We start from the raw sequence: 19934 nt of genomic DNA on the forward strand, positions 1-19934 counted from the left end.
AACCCTGGCTGCATCATTTTTAGACCAATAACAAATAGGTACTCTCTTTCAGTTCTCATTTCTTCCAAGTAAAAGAAAGCGGGGTCACCAAGTCTTACTGAAATACCATGCCTAGTGCTGGTGTTTAAAACCACTACTGTTCTTTTGGCCTAATCCTGTGGAGCTACTGCAATGTTGTGAGCAAAGCCAATTTTCATTGGGAGTACTAGGAAAACGGTAGTGCCCAACTCCATCCTAGAGAAAGGATTTTTGTTTTTTAATTTTTCAAGGGGAAAAATAACCAATTTAAACTGCTGCAATAATTTGCATGAATGAGGTTCCCCAGAGCTCGGTGCCCAGAATAGCAGTTCCAAATCTTACCAATTGGATTGGGTAGTGAAATGCCAAACCATGTGAGTCAAACAAAACTGAGGCAAATGAATTCCTAAATATCAGATCAAAACCAGAGATTCTAAGTCTCTGCCAGGAGTGGAGTTGCTGATTGTGGTGCTGGGTCACTGAGTCAATAGAAAGAGCTTTGGGGAAATGGCCCCATGTCCCATAAGGGAGGATTCAACCAAGCAAAACATCCATTGAAGGGAGAAACAATTGGACTTGTTGAAGACGGATCTGTGCGAAAGATAACCTCTAGAACTTACGGATGGGGATTCCCAGCCCATGCTTTCCCTGAGTAGCTGGAGCTCAACCCTAATGTAATAAGGGGCTCAGGCTTTGGGAGGCCTCCCAGGTGATCACAGCCATTGCACTTCATCAGCACCAATGATGATTCACCATCTTGAATCTCTTCCTCCGTTCAAATGAGTGGATGGATGGAGAGATGAGATGAGATGCAATGAGATGATGTGAAAGGCAAAGCATTAAAATGCACAGTACCGGCACACAGTTAGCATTTAATAAATGTTCCCTTCTCCCTGCTTTGACACTGGCATTGAGATCTGCAGATGTGTTGCTGGGATGGTTGCTCAGGAGAAACCAAGTGTCTTTGTTTTTTAAGATTTTTTTTTTTAATGTGGACCATTTTTTTTAAGTCTTTATTGAATTTGTTACAATATTGCTTCTGTTTTTTATGTTTTGTTTTTTTGGCCACGAGTCATGTGGGATCTTAGCTCCCCGACCGGGGATCGAAACTGCACCCCCTGCATTGGAAGGCAAAGCCAGGGAAGTCCCCCAAGTGTCTTTGGAAAGTGGCTGCCATGAGTGGCGCTATGGGAGTTTGTTTGCCTGTTGCTTTTTATTTGTTGGCATGAATGCAGAAGAGAAGCAGAGAGTTGGTTTCAATCACTCCAGTTCACAAGATGACAGAATTTGCTGCAGGTACAGCAAGATCCTTCAGAAAATGGAGCCATTTGTACTGCTGAGACTTTTTTAAAAAATGTGTTCTTATTACTTCTGTTATTGTTTAACCTGAATTCAGACTGGCATGTGCCTCTTATACTTCACCGCTAAGAAACCTTAGAGGTTGCATTTACTGTTTGTTGTGCCAACCTGGGGCAGTCTGTAGCACTGGAATCCCAGGATGCTACCCAAGGCAGCTTGGGCATTTTATCAACTGTCTACCACAAGCCTTTTACCAGGTGTATTTTAGAAGAATAGTAGTTAAGACTTTAAAAGAAGGAAGCGGGATCTAAAGGAAAGGCTTTCAGCCAGAAGTGAACAGATACAACCAAGCTCTTCTTCAGTCCCATCTCATGGAGAACCTCCATCTGTATGTTCAAGAAAACAGGCATTAAATCCACAACTTGCCACCTACATCAGCCCCTGCTGATTTTTTTTGCCTTATTAAAACACCAGAACTTCTTGGCCCTTAGAGCAGAGTTCCCAGATCAGATTAGAATCACCTTAGGAGCTTAAAAAAAATGCAGATGCCTGGGACCCTCTCTGGACCTACCAAACCAGATGCAGTAAGATGGGACCCAAGGATCTGTGTATGAATGCATCACGTTTGGGGAAAAACCTCAGAGCAGAGCTTCCCAACCTTTTTCATGCCATAATGCACATAGAAAATGATCGGTTTTGATTGGCATGTCAGGGAGCTCCTGGTCACAGAGGACCACCCCCCAGGGTCAGGAGGCCCAGTCTGCTCACCCAGGGGCCAAGGGGACCCGGACCTTGTCACACCTGTTTATCCGTTCAAGGTAGGGAAGCTCTGCCTAAGCAAGCTCCATTTACCGTGTTCGCATTTTAAAACCATTTTATTGTTACTTAATTTTGTAGAGGCTAAAGGAAACAGCAATGTAAGCCTGGAAGACTGCCCAATCCCCTGCCGAGGGAGGGGTCAATACCTTTGATTTTCATTCCATCTGTTGAGAATCTGATACCATCTGTCATCTGTAGAGTCATACTCAATGCCTTCCTTGCCAGCCAACAGTGTTTTTATAATATACATTTGCGCAGTTTTCTCCTAAGTTGCTGCTGAGTTGGGGGCTGGCTTCGGATCGACCCTCATCCAAATTTATTTTCCTTCATTGAAGACCGTAATCGGTGTCCGTCAGATCCTCTGGCTAGATCTTGCCCAAGCCCTTTCCCAACTAGCTCTAAGAATCTAGGGCTGCGACTCTGGGATGATGGAAGTGATATTTTTTCTCTTGAGAAATAAGACCTGACCCAGTGATTCTCTCCTCCACTTCTGTTTTTTCAGACTCCCAAGTACAGCTGTTCAGCTTCTGCTCCAAAAATATCCAGGAAAGAATAGGTACTGTTTAGTGGCTTGTCTTCATCTTTTATTGTTAAGGGACCCAAAGAAAGACATACAATTATCAGCTCGTTAACTTGGGCCTTATAAGTTTCAACAGATTTCTCACAGAATTGCTAAACCTGACTTTAGAGGGGCAGGAACTAACTTTTGAGAAAAAGAAAGGTCACTGCTAAGTTATTTTATTCAGTTATATCATTTAATGCTAACCACTCAATAGAATAGATATTGTTTCCATTTTATAGATAGGGAAACTGAGGCTCAGAGAGTCTAAGTAGCTTGCTGACGTTTCAGGAAGCCTTGATTCAAACCCCAAAGATTGTGCTTCTCCTCCCCCACCAAGCTGGCCCCTTCAGGCAAAGCTGAAGTTACAAACACTGTTGTCTGTCTTTATAAAGCACTCTAGGAAATTTGTTTCCTCCTAAAATGTAATTCGTTAACCCCGAGTCTCACTGACCATATGAATGGAGGATCTTAGGGAAAGACAGAGTAAGTAAGAAGAAGGGCCTTTCCAGTCCCTTGGTTACCCTCCTTAGGTTTAATGATCTGATGGAAGTCGACTCCCCATCTTTTAGGAAAATTTTCCTCCTTGTGAACATTCTAGAAAATAGTGGGTTGGCCAAAACAAACCTGGTCTGGAAAAAACAAAACGTGGCCATCCCACAGTGGAGTAATACAGGAACCCATTAAAGAAAAAATAAAAGTCATAGCCCCCAAAGAATACACCCACAGACACCAGTTTAGGAAACATTCCTTTTCTCATTTTTATCATCCCCTCAGCAGTCTTGGAGTTAAATAACTTGCCCAGGTTCACACAGGTAGTAGTCGCTGGAGCAGAAATTCAAACCCATGGGTGTCTCATTGCAAAGCTTTTTTGGTCCACAGTTCTGCTCCACAGAACCTCAGGCCCCACGGAGGTGCTTCTGAGCCCAGTAAACAGTGACATATATTGTGTCAAATAATGAAGGTTGAAACAGTCCAAGGAATCCACTCATCATTTTTACCTTCTTTACATGTTGGGATTCCAAATAATAATTATATTTGGGAAAACAAAATGAGTTCTAAAGCTAAAATCAGTTTGAAATCTATTCCAGCTTTAAAAATGGAAATCCTGGGCTTCCCTGGTGGCGCAGTGGTTGAGAATCTGCCTGCTAATGCAGGGGACACGGGTTCGAGCCCTGGTCTGGGAAGATCCCACATGCCACGGAGCAACTAGGCCCATGAGCCACAACTACTGAGCCTGCGCGTCTGGAGCCTGTGCTCCGCAACAAGAGAGGCCACGACAGTGAGAGGCCCGCGCACCGCGATGAAGAGTGGCCCCCGCTTGCCACAACTAGAGAAAGGCCTCGTACAGAAATGAAGACCCAACATAGCAATCAATCAATCAATCAAATCTTTAAAAAAAAAAAAAGGAAATCCTTTATTGCCTTCAAATACAGAGTGATTGGCTTATTGACTATCTCTCTCCCAGTTTCTGTTCAACAAGTTGGAGGTCCAAGTTTCCCAAAACAATACCATACATGAGGAGCAAACTAGATTCAGGGACAGTTAATCCAGTGCTGATCACTGTTGCCATGTTGCAACTCATCAAGAATATTTCTTAGTCTGTTATCAGCTTTTTAAAAAAAATTTTTTTTTAATTGATTGATTTGGTGGATGGATTGGCTGCGTTGGGTCTTCTGTGGCTGTGCTCGGTCTTTCTCTAGTTGCCGCGAGCCGGGGAGCTACTCTTCTTTGCGATGCGAGGGCTTCTCATTGCAGTGGCTTCTCTTGTTGCGGAGCACAGGCTCTAGGTGCACAGGCTTCAGTAGTTGTGGCACATGGGCCTCAGTAGTTGCGGCTCGCGGGCTTAGTTGCTCCGTGGCATGTGGGATCTTCCTGGAGCAGGGCTCGAATCCATATCCCCTGCATTGGCAGGCGGATTCTTAACCACTGCGCTACCAGGGGAGCCCCTGTTATCAGCTTTTGATTTCAGAAACTTACACTATCTGTGGGCCAAATTGTATATCCTCAGTATGGATATATGATATGGTTATTAATGCTTCATAGCCTGTGTCCAAACAGCACAGCTAAGATCAGAGTGAGCAGGGACAGTCCACAACACAAAATCCCAGCTCAAAGTCTGCCAGCGGAGCCAGGTCCTAACGGCCCTCCTTTCTGGGAAGAGATTGGCTCCCTGGCTATTAGGAGGCTGGTGCCTAGCCTCTCACTGTCACACATCGTAAGGCGGGGTCCTCTCCGGTGGGTCCTTGAATAACTTTATTGGTTTTGATTAGAGGTGATCTTGAAAATATAGTCATATCTGTGCCAAAAGGAACAGAGTAGCTTCATGTAACAGGATATTAGGGAGCCGCCTCTTGTTGCTCTGGAATTGGGAACCAGGCCCAAAGCTGGGGACAAAGAGGAGTTACAACTGCACATTCCCCAGGCAGCCGCTCATCACTGAGGCCAGGTTCTCCCCAGGGCTGGCCCAGACGGCCCAGCTGGCCCTTTCGCCATGGCACCCATCATCCATCTCCCCTCCATTCCTAGTCTGTATTTGAAGATGGGGGAGGGGAGTTCTCAGAGTCATTGGGGGTACACTTCTTGCCTAACCCCAAAGCCATGTGACGGGAGAATTCCAAGAGAATTAATTACAGAAATTGGAGCATCTGCAAAAGAAAAAATAAATAAATAAAAGCTGACTATTTGCTGAGCTGGGAACCTGCAGGTCCACACGCAGCTCTGCCATCCAGGGAGACTGGGGCAAGGCTGCAAAGTGGCCCCAGAAGTTTGTAGGGGAACACAGAGATTGATTGATGCCTGCTGCCCATCTGGAGATTTCTGAAGGAGGAGGCTTGTGGAAGGAGCCCATGGCAAGGGCTCAGGTGGAGCTGTGGAGAGTGAGTCTGGGAATAGGATGGGGGCGTTCCTTTGGACATTATACAAAATGAAGATAATAATGTACTACTTTAGAGGTTTGTAGTCAGGAGAATTCTGGGGTGTTTGCCCTGAAACCCACAAATTCTCCAATTCTCTGATACCAACCCAGTGTCAACAATTCATTTCAGTTCTGACACTACCTGGCTTTAGCATCACATAGCACAAGTTCAAGGACTCAGTCCCACAAGACCACTCCCACTTCAGATGCCAGTCACAAGTCCAGGGCCACCACATTAACTAGTATGGTTATTTTTACCCTCCTTCCCACAAAGTCAACCTCACGTTCGAGAATTTGCTGGGAAGGCTCACAGAAATCAGGAAACCACTTGACTTATGTTTAACAAACATTTACTAGTTTTTTAGAAAGAGTGCAATTCAGGAACAGCCAAAAGGAAAAGATGCACAGGGCAAAGGATGAGGGAAGGAGGTACAAGGTTGCAGTCCTCTCCAGGCATGCCTGCTGCACCGCCCCCCCCCCCCCCCCCCCCCCCCGCCCCAGCACAGTGATGTGTTTACCAACCTGGAAGCTCTCCAGATCTCATTGTCAAGAATTTGTGTATTTCAATCGCCAGCCTCCCTCTTCTCCCCTCCCCAGAGGTCAGCAGTCTAAGCCCTTGATCTTTCCAGGAACCAGCTCCATCCTGAGGCTATCTAAGGGCTGCACCCTAAGTCACCTCAAATATATTTATTATACCACAAACATTAAATAAGAGAGCATATCTGAAGTGCTCGACCCAGGCTCTGGTACCCAGCAAGCATTTGATGAACATTAGCTAGTGTGGCGACTTCCCCCTCCTTCTATCCTCCACTTTCTCCTGACCACCTCTCTCAGGGTTCTCTTTTGCCTTCGTCTCCTCCCTCCCCCCTAAAAGGCATCACCAGTGGTCACCCTCAGGGCTAGAGGCTGCTGACTATTCAGTGGTTTTGTGGTTTGTACTCAAATTTTCCATTCTCATGCTTCCTCTTCTTCAGGTAGAGAGTTTTGAGTTCTCCCGGCCCTGAATTAGAACCGCGAAGGGCTCAGAACACCCACCAAAACACCCCCCCCCCCACCCAGCCACCTTTTTCTCTGCCTTTCTACATGTCAGACACACCTTCTGAGTCAAGCTCCTTTAAGAGTTGCTTTGCAGAGGACTAACACAAATCACTCTGTGTTTGCAGTACACGCTAGTGCCAAGAGCAAATGCTTTAAAAATAGCACTTTAGGTATTAACTGCTAACAAAGCAAGAATTGGCTGCTTCTGGCTACAATTTGCATTTGGGATTTTTTTTTTTTTTTTTTTTTAAGCTGATGCATAGCAGGTGACCTTTTAAGTAAAGTTTCTGGCCAGTTCTCAAGTGCACTGTGATGAAAGCTCCTTAGTGCTGTTGGCTTTTTTTTTTTTAAACACCTTTATGAGACCTAGCTCACATACCATACAGTTCACCCACTAAAGTGTAGAATTCAGGGGATTTTAGTATATTCACAGATGTGGGTAACCATCACCACAGTCAAATTTAAAACATGTTCATCAACCCAGTAAAGAAACCCTGTATGAATTTTATTTTTATTTATTTATTTAATTTTGGCTGTGTTGGGTCTTCGTTGCTGTGCGCGGGCTTTCTCTAGTTGCAGCGAGAGGGGTTGCGGTGCGCGGGCTTCTCACTGCGGAGGCTTCTCTTGTTGCGGAGCACGGGCACTAAGTGAGGGGGCTCAGTAGTTGTGGCTCGTGGGCTGTAGAGCACAGGCTCAGTAGTTGTGGTGCACGGGCTTAGTTGCTCCGCAGGCATGTGGGATCTTCCCAGACCAGGGCTCGAACCCGTGTCCCCTGAATTGGCAGGCAGATTCTTAACCTCTGCGCCACCAGGGAAGTCCCAGAAACCCTGTATGCTGTAGCTATCATACCCCCTATTCTTTTATCCTCAATCCCACCCCAGCCCTAGGCAATCACTAATCTTCCTATCTCTGTAGATTTCCCTGTTCTGGACGCTTCATCTGAATGGGATCCTTTAATATGTGATCTGTTGGGACTAGCTTCTTTGAAAGCACTTTAATTTTTATGTGTATCCCTTTTAGGATTCAGGTTTAAGAAATGTTGGTCCAGGGGCTTCCCTGGTGGCACAGTGGTTGAGAGTCTGCCTGCCAATGCAGGGGACACGGGTTCGAGCCCTGGTCTGGGAGGATCCCACATGCCGCGGAGCAACTAGGCCCGTGAGCCACAACTACTGAGCCTGCGCGTCTGGAGCCTGTGCTCCGCAACAAGAGAGGCCGCGATAGTGAGAGGCCCGCGCACCGCGATGAAGAGTGGCCCCCGCTTGCCGCAACTAGAGAAAGCCCTCACACAGAGACGAAGACCCAACACAGCCATAAATAAATAAATAAGTGAAATTCTTTAAAAAAAAAAGAAATGTTGGTTCAAATTTGCGGCTAAATTTTAGCTGGTTGAAACGGCCATTCATTGAAGGGGAATGAGGATAATACCACCTTGGAGTCATCAGGAAGAGTTCCTGAATGCAGGAAAAAATCTGATATTTTTCAGATTGGTTAGTTCATCTCTATTTGAGGGCTGAGCATTATGGTTACATAATATAGCAATTCCTAGCCAGTTACTGCTTAGCCCTTTTTCATTTAACATTTATCAAAGACTTCTAATTTCAGTTAACAGGGCAAGCCCCTGTTGGCTATAGTCCTTTGTGGTTCAAACTGAAAGCGTAATTAATCACAGAGACTTTATATCTCAGTGAACGTTGGCTAATAATATTGCCTCTGAGATGCAAGCTGCGCTCCAGCCAGGCTGAGATCTCCTGTGGGTTTCTCCTGGCACCTCCCAGGTGTGAGACTGATCCTGACAAACCCAGGGACACAGTTTCACTGGGCTGCACTAATCAAAGCCCTTAGCGTCACCTTTGTTCGGCTTTGTCCAAGTGCGAGATGGATGAAATTTGAAGGTGTGACTGACCCCGGGGAGAGGAAAGAGGAAGGCTTCTAAAGAAGATGCGCCCGCACGGAAGGAAGTGTGACCAGCGAGGTCCATCTGGCCCCGGAGAGAAGCCCTGGCACCAGTACGGCTCCCTCCATAAAGATGGGCTTTAATGACAAGGGTCCAAGTTGCCATCTGCCAAGCCTGGGGAGCACCGATAGGATCCAGAGCCAGAGCTCTCACTGGGGATGAATTTAGAAGCCCCCCAGCTGGAGGAACTTGCAGCCTGGTGCATTCCCAGCTAGCCAGCTGCTGGGCAGAGCCCTCAAGGCAAGAGCATTGACCGAGTAGGTGAACAAGCTGTGGAAGAGTTACAGGGTAATCTAGAGGATTTCCCTTGTGAAAACCTCTCTGACTTGGTGTTAGAGGTTGGCCTGGTTCCCCACAAAAAGATATGTTGAAGTCCTGACCCCCAGTACCTGAGAGGGTGACCTTACTTGGAAATACGGTCTTTACGGAGGTAATCAAGTGAAAATGAGGTTCAGTGGGCTCTAATCCAATATGATTGTGTCCTTACGAAAGGGGGAAATTTAGAGACAGAGACAGACATGCACAGAAGGAAGACGATGTGAAGACACACGGGAGGACGCCATGTGACCAGAGTGTACATCTACAAGTCAAGGAACACCAGAATTCCCAGCAAACCAAACCACCAGAATTAGCAAAGAGGCATGGAACAGATTCTCCTCTACAACCCCCAGAGGGAACCTACCCTACTGACACCTTGATCTCAGACTTCTAGCCTCCAGAACCGTGAGACACCCAGTATGTGGGTGGCTTAACACAAAGTGAGTGTTAAGTGGGTGGTACTTTGTTATGATAGCTCTAGCAAACTTATACAGCTAGGTTCCCCGTTAGGGAAACAAGCTCCACCCTAGCTTGGATGATTACTGGAAGGAAAGGATTGCATTTATCTCTGTGTAGTTCTCAACTCTTCTGGAGGAAAGCTTTTATATAACCCCTAAGATGCTCGAAGTTGTCTGGCTTCAAGGCTGGCCCATCCTGACATGGGGAGATAGCTGCCCAGTGTGTCCATCTGCCAGGGAAGCTCCCGGCTTGGATGGACCAGCTGCTTTGTGTGCCCCTATGGGGTTCCGGAACCTTGGTGAAATCAGTAAAATCCCTTCCTTTAAGGGAGCAGCCTACAGTAGGGCAATCTGCTTTGCTCTCCGCTTTGTCAACTTGGAACAGTGTTCCTGAAACGTAAGAGAAAGAGGGAAAGGAATTGATTCTAAGATTGAAGACTATCACTTGTCCTTGGCCCAGAACCTAGTCATGAGAGTCCAATAAGCAAAAACCCTTTTCTTGGGATTTCTTCCACCACCGTACTTATGGACACTGACAGGTGACAGCTTCCAGAAAACGGAAATGCCCACCCTGCCTCTCACTGATACAAGGGCACCAGCATTATGGTGGGCAGCCATATTTTTTGGCACTTATTTTTCTATACACTCAACCACAGGATAACAATAAAGTAAAAATAATCCTACAGCACTTAAGATATTCCTGCTGCCTTTCTTCTGAGGAGCTAAGTGAGATTTGAGGAAATTGAAATCTCTTAAGGATGTTTCAGTATCATGTGCTTCTTAAAGCTCTGGGATATCTCCTGTATATCATGCATCGCCTATTGGGTGTTGGGCTGGGGACTTCACCGACATTATCCAATTTATGCCTTGCAACAGTCCCACAAGGGAATTAGTATTAACACCATCCTGCAGATGAGAAGTATTAACACCATCCCCCTCTGACAGATTGTGCCAGAATTTCAGATGAGAATCCACATGGTCTAGGAGCAGGGAGCCCAGGTCTGGGAGTCAGGTTGACCTGAGCTTGTGGCCTGGAGAGCTGTGGATAAGTCAGCAATCACCTCTGAGCTTCAGGCTCCTCGTGTGGAGCACAGAGATGACATTCGTACCTTATGGTAGTGGTTAAACCTTGGCTGTATGTTTGGATCACCTGGGGAGCTTTTGAAATGCTGGATGCACAGACTCCACCCAAGACCGATTTGATCAGAAGCATTGGGGATTTAACCATACTCCTCACCCCCAGAGGTTTCTCTCACAGTTCTGGAGGACAGAAGTTCTTAGTGACTGTGAGGCTCTAGGGAAGAATCCTTTCTTATTCTGGCTTCTGGCGGCTCCAGGAGTTCTGTGGTTTGTGGTTGCATATCTCCAACCTCTGCCTCCAACTTCACATGTCCTCCTTTCTGTGTCTTCTTTTCTGTCCCTTATCAGGACACTTGATATTGGATTTAGGGCCCACCCTCTTAATCTAGGATGAGCTCCTCTCTAGAGCCTTAGTTTCATTACATCTGCAAAGACCTTTTTTCCCAAATAAGATCTCATTCATAGGTACTAGGGATGAGGACTTGACCATATCTTTTGGGGGTGTCACCAACCCACTACAGAGAACTTTCACTGTGTTTTCTGATTGCACCAGGTTGGGATCCAGCAAGAGTTTGGAGATGCATAATCTCTCAGTCACACTAAAGTCAAATTTTATGTCCTTTTAAAATAGGCCAGGGCTTCCCTGGTGGCGCAGTGGTTAAGAATCCGCCTGCCAATGCAGGAGACACGGGTTCGAGCCCTGGTCCGGGAAGATCCCACATGCCGCGGAGCAACTAAGCCCGTGCGCCACAACTACTGAAGCCTGCACTCTAGAGCCCTCGAGCCACAACTACTGAGCCTGTGTGCCACAACTACTGAAGCCCGCGCGCCTAGAGCCCATGCTCTGCAACAAGAGAAGCCACTGCAATGAGAAGCCTGCGTACTGCAATGAAGAGTAGCCCCCGCTCGCCGCAACTAGAGAAAGCCCGCGCACAGCAACGAAGACCCAATGCAGCCAAAGATAAATAAATAAATTTATTAAAAATAAAAAATACTATAGCAGCTATAGAAAGAAATACAAACTAGAATATTAAAACATAAAAAAATTTAGAAAGTTGTAAGAAAGATCAACTGCTGTATGAATGGGGCAATTTAGATATTTATGTTCACAAACTCAACTGAGAGAATGAGAGTTGAAGATAATAATTTCCAGAAGAATGAGTATTTGGGGGGAAGGTGGGGAGGAGAAATAGAGGGGGAGGGGAAAAGGCAGAAAGTTTGCAGTGACCAGAATACTTCAGATAAGACCCAGTGGTTTGATTTTTAAAATTTTATTAATTTATCTATTTATTTTGCTCATTGTCATTCAAAGGTATTCAGCTGGATGTTCGTTTCTGATCTTGAGTTTTGGTTAAAGGAGTCCTCTGGTAAATCCCTCTCCCTTACTTCCCTCCAGCTCTCTGAAAGTGAATCCCTAATTATAGGCCACGTATGAGATTTACTAGATGAAATCAGCAGCTGTGGATATGACACCAGACTCGCAAAAAATCAACACACTGTTGCCATAAAAAGCCCAATTGTTAATTGCTTCTTTGGCATCTGGCTATAACAAAAACACCCTTTCGCTGTTTAATATTCAAAGTAAATGTACTGGAAAGAACATTGGGCTAGAATTAGGGGAGGCGGGGATTCTTGTCCCAGCTCTGTTACCAAGTGCCCGTGGTTTGGGGACAAAACATTTCATTCTCTCAGGCCTCAGTATCCTTATCCATAAAACCGAGGGTATGAAGTCAAATTACCACTTCCAGTTTTAAAATCCCATTCCGCGTCTTGAAAATACAGCACACTTCTCATACCCATGTAGCCTTTTCGCAAAGCTCTGTTTCACGAATGCCTGATACCATTTTATAATTTTGTGGTTCGATCGGGAGCCACACGTGAATTTAAGTGTCTGCATAGTTTTCACTTTGCAGGCAATACTTTTCAGGTCTTATTCAGAAGTGAAGTTTGCTGTGAGGCCCCACAACTCTTAATTGCTTTGGAAATGCAATCTGCCGGTGTTCCACGTTTAATATTACAGAGTCTTACGTTATTCTTGAGATGTCTGGAATCTACACCAAGATTCTAGAATAGGTATCATTTCAAGATCCACAGTGGCTGGCTGAAGGAACAAGCCGAGGCTAGCCCATGAATCAGGGACTCACGTTGGGGAGGGGAGCGTGGGGTGCAGCCAGCCGACCCAGGGGCCTCCATCTTCAGGCTTCTCTCAGGCCCAGTGCACAGGACCTGAGACAAGTGAAAGCAGCTCAGGCCATGGCCACACTTCCTTGTTGACTGGGTCCTTTGTCTCTTACATGTCTGGGTTGCCAGGAACTTTGCCCTCTTGCTTTCAACTGCTCGCTGGCCCTGCAACTGTCCTTTATTTACCCAGTTGCTAACCGGAGTAGGATAACCTCCACTCAGGTTCACGAGGGTTCGCCTGTGTGTATTCTGGTCGGCCACAGCGTGGAGGCCGTGTCTTTTAAGCCTCAAGATAGTTGTCCGTGTGCTGATAATCATACTCGTCACTTGCCTCTTGCGGGAAAGTCGAAGGGCAGGTGGGAGAAGAAACCAGCTTCCCCTGTTTGACTCCAGCTCTTGTATTTTAAGTTGCAGGAACTGCTTGGCAGCCGTACATTTCCTTGTGTATAGTTTTCAAGGGTGTAGCTAAGTGTATGAACTTTCGGTGAGTTCTGGGAAAAAAGAAAGCAGCATTCCTTCTCTTCGTCTTTGGAGATCCAGTTATTGCATCTGTTTTGGAATCCATTTGATGCTCCTGTTTTGTTATCTCTTGCTGAGTAACAATTCATCCAAGAATTTAGTGGCTTAAAACAACAGTGTATTAGTTCTCACGATTCTGCCATCTCGATTGGGCTTAGCTGGGCAGGATCTTCTGTTCCTCGTGGTATATGCTTGGACTGAAATATCAGAGACGGCTTTTTCGCTCACGTGCTGGCTTCTTAGCTGGAACGAGCGAGCATCTCTCCACATGGCCCTCCACATGGCAGGCTTGGGCTTCCTCACAGCATGGTGGTCTCAGGGTGATCAAGCTAGATTTTTTACATTGTGGCAGACTTCCGGTTCCCAGCTTCTCTTAAAGACCTGAACTGACACAGTGTCTCTTCTGCCACATTCTTTTGGTCAAAGCAAATCACAGACCAGTCTAGATTCATGGGGAGGGGAAGTAGCCTCCACCTCCTACAGGCACGGTGAGGGAGGGAATTGATGGGGGCCATCTTTGGAGATTATCTCCCGTAGTCTCCCTGGTGATATATCTCTTCATTTACTGGCCTTCTCTCTTTGTTCTTTTTTTTTTTTTTTTTTTTGGCTGCGTTGGGTCTTCGTTGCTGCGCGTGGGCTTTCTCTAGTTGCGGCGAGCGGGGGCTACTCTTTGCTGCAGTGCGTGGGCTTCTCATTGCGGTGGCTTCTCTCGTTGTGGAGCACAGGCTCTAGGTGTGCAGGCTTCAGTAGTTGTGGCACGCGGGCTTCAGTAGTTGTGGCTCGCAGGCTCAAGAGCGCAGCCTCAGTAGTTGTGGTGCACGGGCCTAGTTGCTCTGCAGCATGTGAGATCTTCCCAGACCAGGGCTCGAACCCGTGTCCCCTGCATTGGCAGGTGGATTCTTAACCACTGCACATTTTGTGGTGTAGGAATACAGGTCAGGCAGGAATTAGTCCCATGGTCTTAAACATCACATCTTTTACCAGCAATTCCAGGGTGCTTTGGAAAGGCATTGCTATCTCTGCCCTGGACTGTAGGGCTGAGCTCAGAGGCTTCATTGACTGACTGCCTTGGGAAGTACAATAATGGCCAACATCAGTTGGACACTTGCTATGGGCCAAACTCTATGCTTATGCCTTTTTCATATTTCATGTTATTATCATAATCTTTCTAGGCCTATGCACATAATCTCAGTAGCAGTTTCTGGGTTGGTCCAGGTGATAAAAATATAACTTGGCAAAGTTGGTACCAAAGATTCAAAAATGCTGCCCACACTCAAGTCCCTCCCTCCCCAGAAGCACTTATTTCCTTGGGGTAGTTATTATGCATCCTTCTTTCCTTACTCCCTTCCAGAATCCCTTTTGTCACTTCTGTATTCCATTAATTATATATGTGTCCCACTCTGGTCCCTGTCTACCCCCAGACCCACCATCTTCCTGCCATTGATGCAAGTAAGGAAGGACCCTGGAGGGAAGTCAGGGAACAGAGATCATCCAAGTAGAGCTGAGTCCATTCTCTGAGTGGAGGGAAGCGCCCTGCAATCACACACGGACCATACCTTTCAGACCACACATGCACCTGGTGCCCTCCCACAACCCCCAGGGCAAAGACCCCTGGTTGAGGGGAAGCATAATGTAATACCTGGTTCTGTGCCTGCCCACAGTGTGCATTCAGTAAACACACTTAGGATAATGATTTTTTTTTTTTTTTTGGCTGCATTGGGTCTTTGTTGCTGCACGTGGGCTTTCTCTAGTTGCAGCGAGCGGGGGCTACTCTTCGTTGCGGTGTGCGGGCTTCTCATTGCAGTGGCTTCTCTTGTTGCGGAGCACGGGCTGTAGGCGCGTGGGCTTCAGTAGTTGTGGCATGCAGGCTCAGCAGTTGTGGCTCGCGGGCTCTAGAGCGCAGGCTCAGTAGTTGTGGTGCACGGGCTTAGTTGCTCCGCAGCACGTGGGATCTTCCCGGACCAGGGCTCGAACCCATGTCCCTTGCATCGGCAGGCAGATTCTCAACCACTGCGCCACCAGGGAAGCCCCAGGATAATGGTTATTATAGTATTACTTTATGCAAGAATATCAGCAGGGAGTTCCCTGGCAGTCCAGCGGTTAGGACTCCACAATTTCACTGCCGAGGGCACGGGTTCAATCCCTGGTCAGGAAAGTAGGATCCCGCAAGCAGCACGGTATGGCCAAAAAAAAAAAGAATATCAGCAAACCCAGAGCCAGTGCACACCCTGAAAAACCCTACTGAGGTAGTAGATAGCATTTTTTATATTTCATTTATGTATTTTCATAGCTTTATTGGCATCTAATTTACATACCATAAAGTTCATCCATTTAAAGTGTTCAGCTCAATGGTTTTTAGCATATTTACAGAGTTGTGAGCCATCACCTTAAATCTAATTTTAGAGCATTTTCATCACCTCAAAAATAACTTCGTTCCCATAGCAGTCATTCCCCATACTATCTCCCTCCCCCGGCCTTAGGCCACTAATCTACGTTTTCCATAGATTTGCCTATTCTGGATATTTTACATAAATGGAATTAGACACTGTGGCTTTTGGTGACTGGTTTCTTTCACTTGGCTTCCCTTATTCACTTATTTCATGTAAAAAGATGGTTGAACTTTTAAGTTATCATTTCTCTGATTTTTTTTTTTCTCCAGGATCCTAAACACTTCAAGTCAGAGAAGACAGGACGGGGCCAGTTAAGGGAAGGCTGGAGAGATAGTCATCAGCCCATCATGTGTTCCTACAAGCTGGTGACTGTGAAGTTCGAGGTCTGGGGGCTTCAGACCAGAGTGGAACAATTTGTACACAAGGTAAGTAAATGGACAGCAGTTCCTGGGCTATGGACAAAATAACTGTCTTTGTTGTGAGCTGGAGTGTCCAATGCCCAACAGATGTATAAGCGCTGAGCCAACACGAGGTACCTGCATCTAGAAAACTCTGTTTTCATGAAAATGCATTTTGTCTACTGTTTAATTTTCTTCCACTAATAGATATCTTACACTTTATCTCTCATTCTGTGACCTCCATGTCTGTTGGGTGAGTATGTTCAGGAAGTTGGGCTTTCAAAATATACTTCTCTCTTTGTTTGGCATCAGGCTAATCTAGTTCCAGAGAGAGGTACTTGTACTTGGTCCTTGGGTACTTGGGTTCAGACAGAAGCACAGGGTTTATCTGTATGTGCAGTTCCCCCCAAGGATAGTTCTCACTCAAAAGATCCTGCAAATGTAGACACCTGAGGTAGAAGTTGCCCCAAGAGACAGAACAGGAAATCCCAGTGGTCCCATTAGATGGTGTACCCCAGCATTTCTGCCCTTTTAATAATTCTACTACCAAAGAATTATTAACAACCTCAAAACACAGATTTCAATTGTATGCCTACTTTGACTAAACATGTTAATGTTGTAGCAGGAACCCATTTGGGGTGATGATTTAAGTTTGTTAGGGGCTTCTAACATAACTCTTATCCGCATGGAAATTAATGGGAAATACAGTGTTGAGCATTGCCCTTTGTAACTCCTATTTTCATGAAAATAAATACTACCCAAGTTGTCTCTACATTCCAGATAGGCTGGATATCTGTTTATTTTTCCACTCAAAAACTGATAAAGAATAGCTTTCTGAAATTCTTTTGGGGGCACTGGAATTTAACCTTAATGCACTGAGCTTTTTGTTACTTAGATGGATTTATCTACTGAGCTTGGGGGGGCGAGTTGACAATAAAATGTGTAAATCTTGAATTTGGGTCCAAGAAAGAGATTGAACTTGGGCTCCTGATAATAGCAGACCCTTGAGCAAATTTGAAGCAGAGAAGTGTACTGATCTGCTGAGCTCCAGAATCCATTCTGCCCCGCCTGGAGTGGGAGCCAAGTGGCACACAGAGAAATCAAGTTCTGGGACCTCTTGTTTTCCTGCTGTGTCCCAGTTATTAAGCAGGAAGACAGTCCGGGCTCTCAGAGTAAATATTTTCCAGCCTCAGCTCTGGGTCGAGCTCCAGCTATATATTCTTCACTTCCTACAACATCCCACCTTTTTTTTTTAAACCGCAAATGATCTCCTCTTATTAGGGCCACTACCGTAGTATGTTTTATTATCTCCTCTTCTCACAAAGCATATTTAGATTGCCACAGGGCTCATTGTGTTTCTTTTCTAGTTTTGAGAATCCATTTCTTTAAAATACCTGCAAGAATTACGCTCTAGTAATAGGCATTCCCATTGCCCATTTCCAAATATAATGAAGTGTTATCAACACCCCCAAAACACACCTGCTGTGGCACATGAGCCACTAATGAGTATCTGAGGCTAGCATTTGCATGGGTTTTAAGTGCCAGGGATGCCTTTCTCTGAACACCTTTGTGTTTGAAGAATCTATTCACAGTTAAGGGGAAAAAATGTTCGAAAGCAAGCCATTAGCACATTATTGAATTCTTGTTTCCAGTAGACAGCTGTGTTGTGCTTAATGCAATAGGGTGTATTTACTGATGCCTCAATGCTGTTCTTTTGATTTCCATGAATTTGACACACTCAGCACTCAAGTGTGTATGGCTTCATGTTGTTTCTTATTTTCATTACATGTTTCCTCCTTCTGAATTACAAAAGCCTCACTAGATATCCAGAGGCCTGGAGTAATATAAACACTTCATTATGAAAGCTTCCCTTGTTTCTGCAAATTCACTGAATTAAAATCCTTCATTTATTGAAACATGCTTGAACCTTCTACAAGAGGTTTTTGACAATTGCTAGATTTGTTTGGCAGGAAGAAAGGAATGTTGGAGGGAGAGCGTTGAGTATCTAAGAAATGTAAAAAGGCATATTTACAGAAGACAAGAAAAGAATACCATGAAATAAAAGCACATAAATGGTATGACACACAAACCCTATAGAATTATTTTTCTTAGTCTTCTGTTGCCGTTATGTGTCACCATAAGAAACAATTTCATTCCTTTTGTCTCCAGTCAAGTTCATTATTCCCATTATGTTCTACTCTGGTTCAGGTCTCTTATTTCATCTCTTTCAAGAATAGTTGACTAAACTGCTCCCCCCCCCCTTTTATTACATGAAAATCAAGCCTAGAAAGATATTTACTTCTCTTGAATCCCACACCTTCAATTATTTTTTTAAAAAATTAAGCAATATTTAGGATACTTCATTAGAAAAGAGAGAGTTTTAAGTGCTTTTGGCTTAGAAGTGACTTGCTACCCGGACAAATGTTCTTGATTTCCAACATTTATGACCTCCCGGCACCAGTGTGACGCACCCTTCCGCAAAAGAAAAGTAGAACCTGTTTTAGGTAAAGATAAATGAAGAGAAAAATCTCAAGGTGATCAGTCCTAGAGATTCAGTCCAGTCACTGCTGTGTGACTGCCAAGTCGTTTCATTAGTGTGAACAACCTCCAGCCCAACTTTTAAATAAGATAAAGAGATTAATTTACAGCAAGTGTATGGACACCATGGAAAGGGCTGAGAGTAAGTATGTCAGCCCCTAATTGTCATCACATATGGACAGAGGGATGGAGAAATTTGTAATTGCCAGGATTCCAAGAATTGGGAACCATCCCTTTTCCAGATAGTTTTAATCAAACCTGGTATTCTGTCAAACATCCTTCTTTTGCTTTTTTAGGTGGTCCGAGATATTCTTCTGATTGGACATAGACAGGCTTTTGCATGGGTTGATGAGTGGTATGGTAAGTCAACTTCCCCAAAATCACTCATAGAACAACTTCATAACATGTTGGCTTGGTCTTTCAGTCCATCTGGCTTCAGCTGCTACCTAGAAAGACAACAGCAAAGGCAGGGCTATTGCTTCCTGTATTGGAAACAGCACCGTCCATGGGACATAATGAAGAAGAATGTCATGATAGAAGTTTGGTCTAAAATAACCACAACACTTAGTTATTGACTAAATAGGGCCTCAGTATGTTTGATGCTTGCATACTTGATAATGCAGGGCTCCATAATTCTCTGTTGGATGGGCTTCAAACCCATCCTAATTTATCCCAAACTTCAAGATCAGTGCTGTCTGAAGCATCATATCAAGTGAAAGCAGTCCTTTGATTTAGAGACTACTGGAAACACTCCCTCACCAAAAACATAAGGACTCTGTAAAAATTCAAGGACAAAGGCATTGGTACCCCCTTATTTCTAATTGAGACTATTGTTCTGGCTTTTTTTTTAATGCTTTGGGAAGAATTAAACAAGTTCTGTATATTTCCAGTAAATGGAAAGAAACAAGGTTTGTTTCATCCCATGATGGATGGACGACCCTTCCCATATCCCCAGTGCTATCATTTTGTCCATGTGAATCCTTGACATTCCCAGAATCAGTCATCGGAGGCTAGTGTCCTTGACTATAAAAAGAAACAAACACACCCAGTTGGTGACTTGGGTCGTATCTGATTGCCTAATGAAATGCCCTTCTCCTTGGCCTTTTCCTAAGTCACATTGAATTTGTTCTCAGCGTAACCTAGATAGCATTTTGGTGCCTTTCTGTCATTGTTCCACCAATCCCTTCCCTTCTCTTAGCAGAAGGTATCAAATTTGAAGTGAAAAGTTACATTGGACTGAATGGGCAAAGACAGTGATTGTTATTAATGTTGTTAGCTGTTTCTGACCACATTTTAAAAGAGAGGGTTCTGTAGGCTATGGGAGTGCTTTTTTTTTTTTTTTTTTTTGCACAATTTTCCCAGATCCACATCTTCCGAAAAGCAAATGCATCTTTGCATCTTCCTGGGTTTGCTCAAATGCAGACCTCTGGAAGAGGCTCTTTGGAAAG

At 45.0% G+C, this 19934-nt stretch overlaps 1 protein-coding gene across 5 annotated transcripts in view; it reads left to right on the plus strand.

Moving 5' to 3' along the window:
• The window catches only part of PITPNC1 (phosphatidylinositol transfer protein cytoplasmic 1), a 266448-nt gene that overhangs the window by 229972 nt on the left and 16542 nt on the right, over positions 1–19934 (plus strand). For all 5 annotated transcript variants that reach the window (XM_082373723.1, XM_082373731.1, XM_082373722.1 and 2 more), the window contains 2 exons: positions 15820–15975; positions 18783–18846. In XM_082373723.1, coding sequence (XP_082229849.1) covers positions 15820–15975; positions 18783–18846 — 220 coding nt within the window. The remainder of the gene's footprint in view (positions 1–15819; positions 15976–18782; positions 18847–19934) is intronic.

Source organism: Balaenoptera borealis, assembly GCF_965194805.1.
Source record: "Balaenoptera borealis genome assembly, chromosome: 20".
NCBI lineage: Eukaryota > Metazoa > Chordata > Mammalia > Artiodactyla > Balaenopteridae > Balaenoptera > Balaenoptera borealis.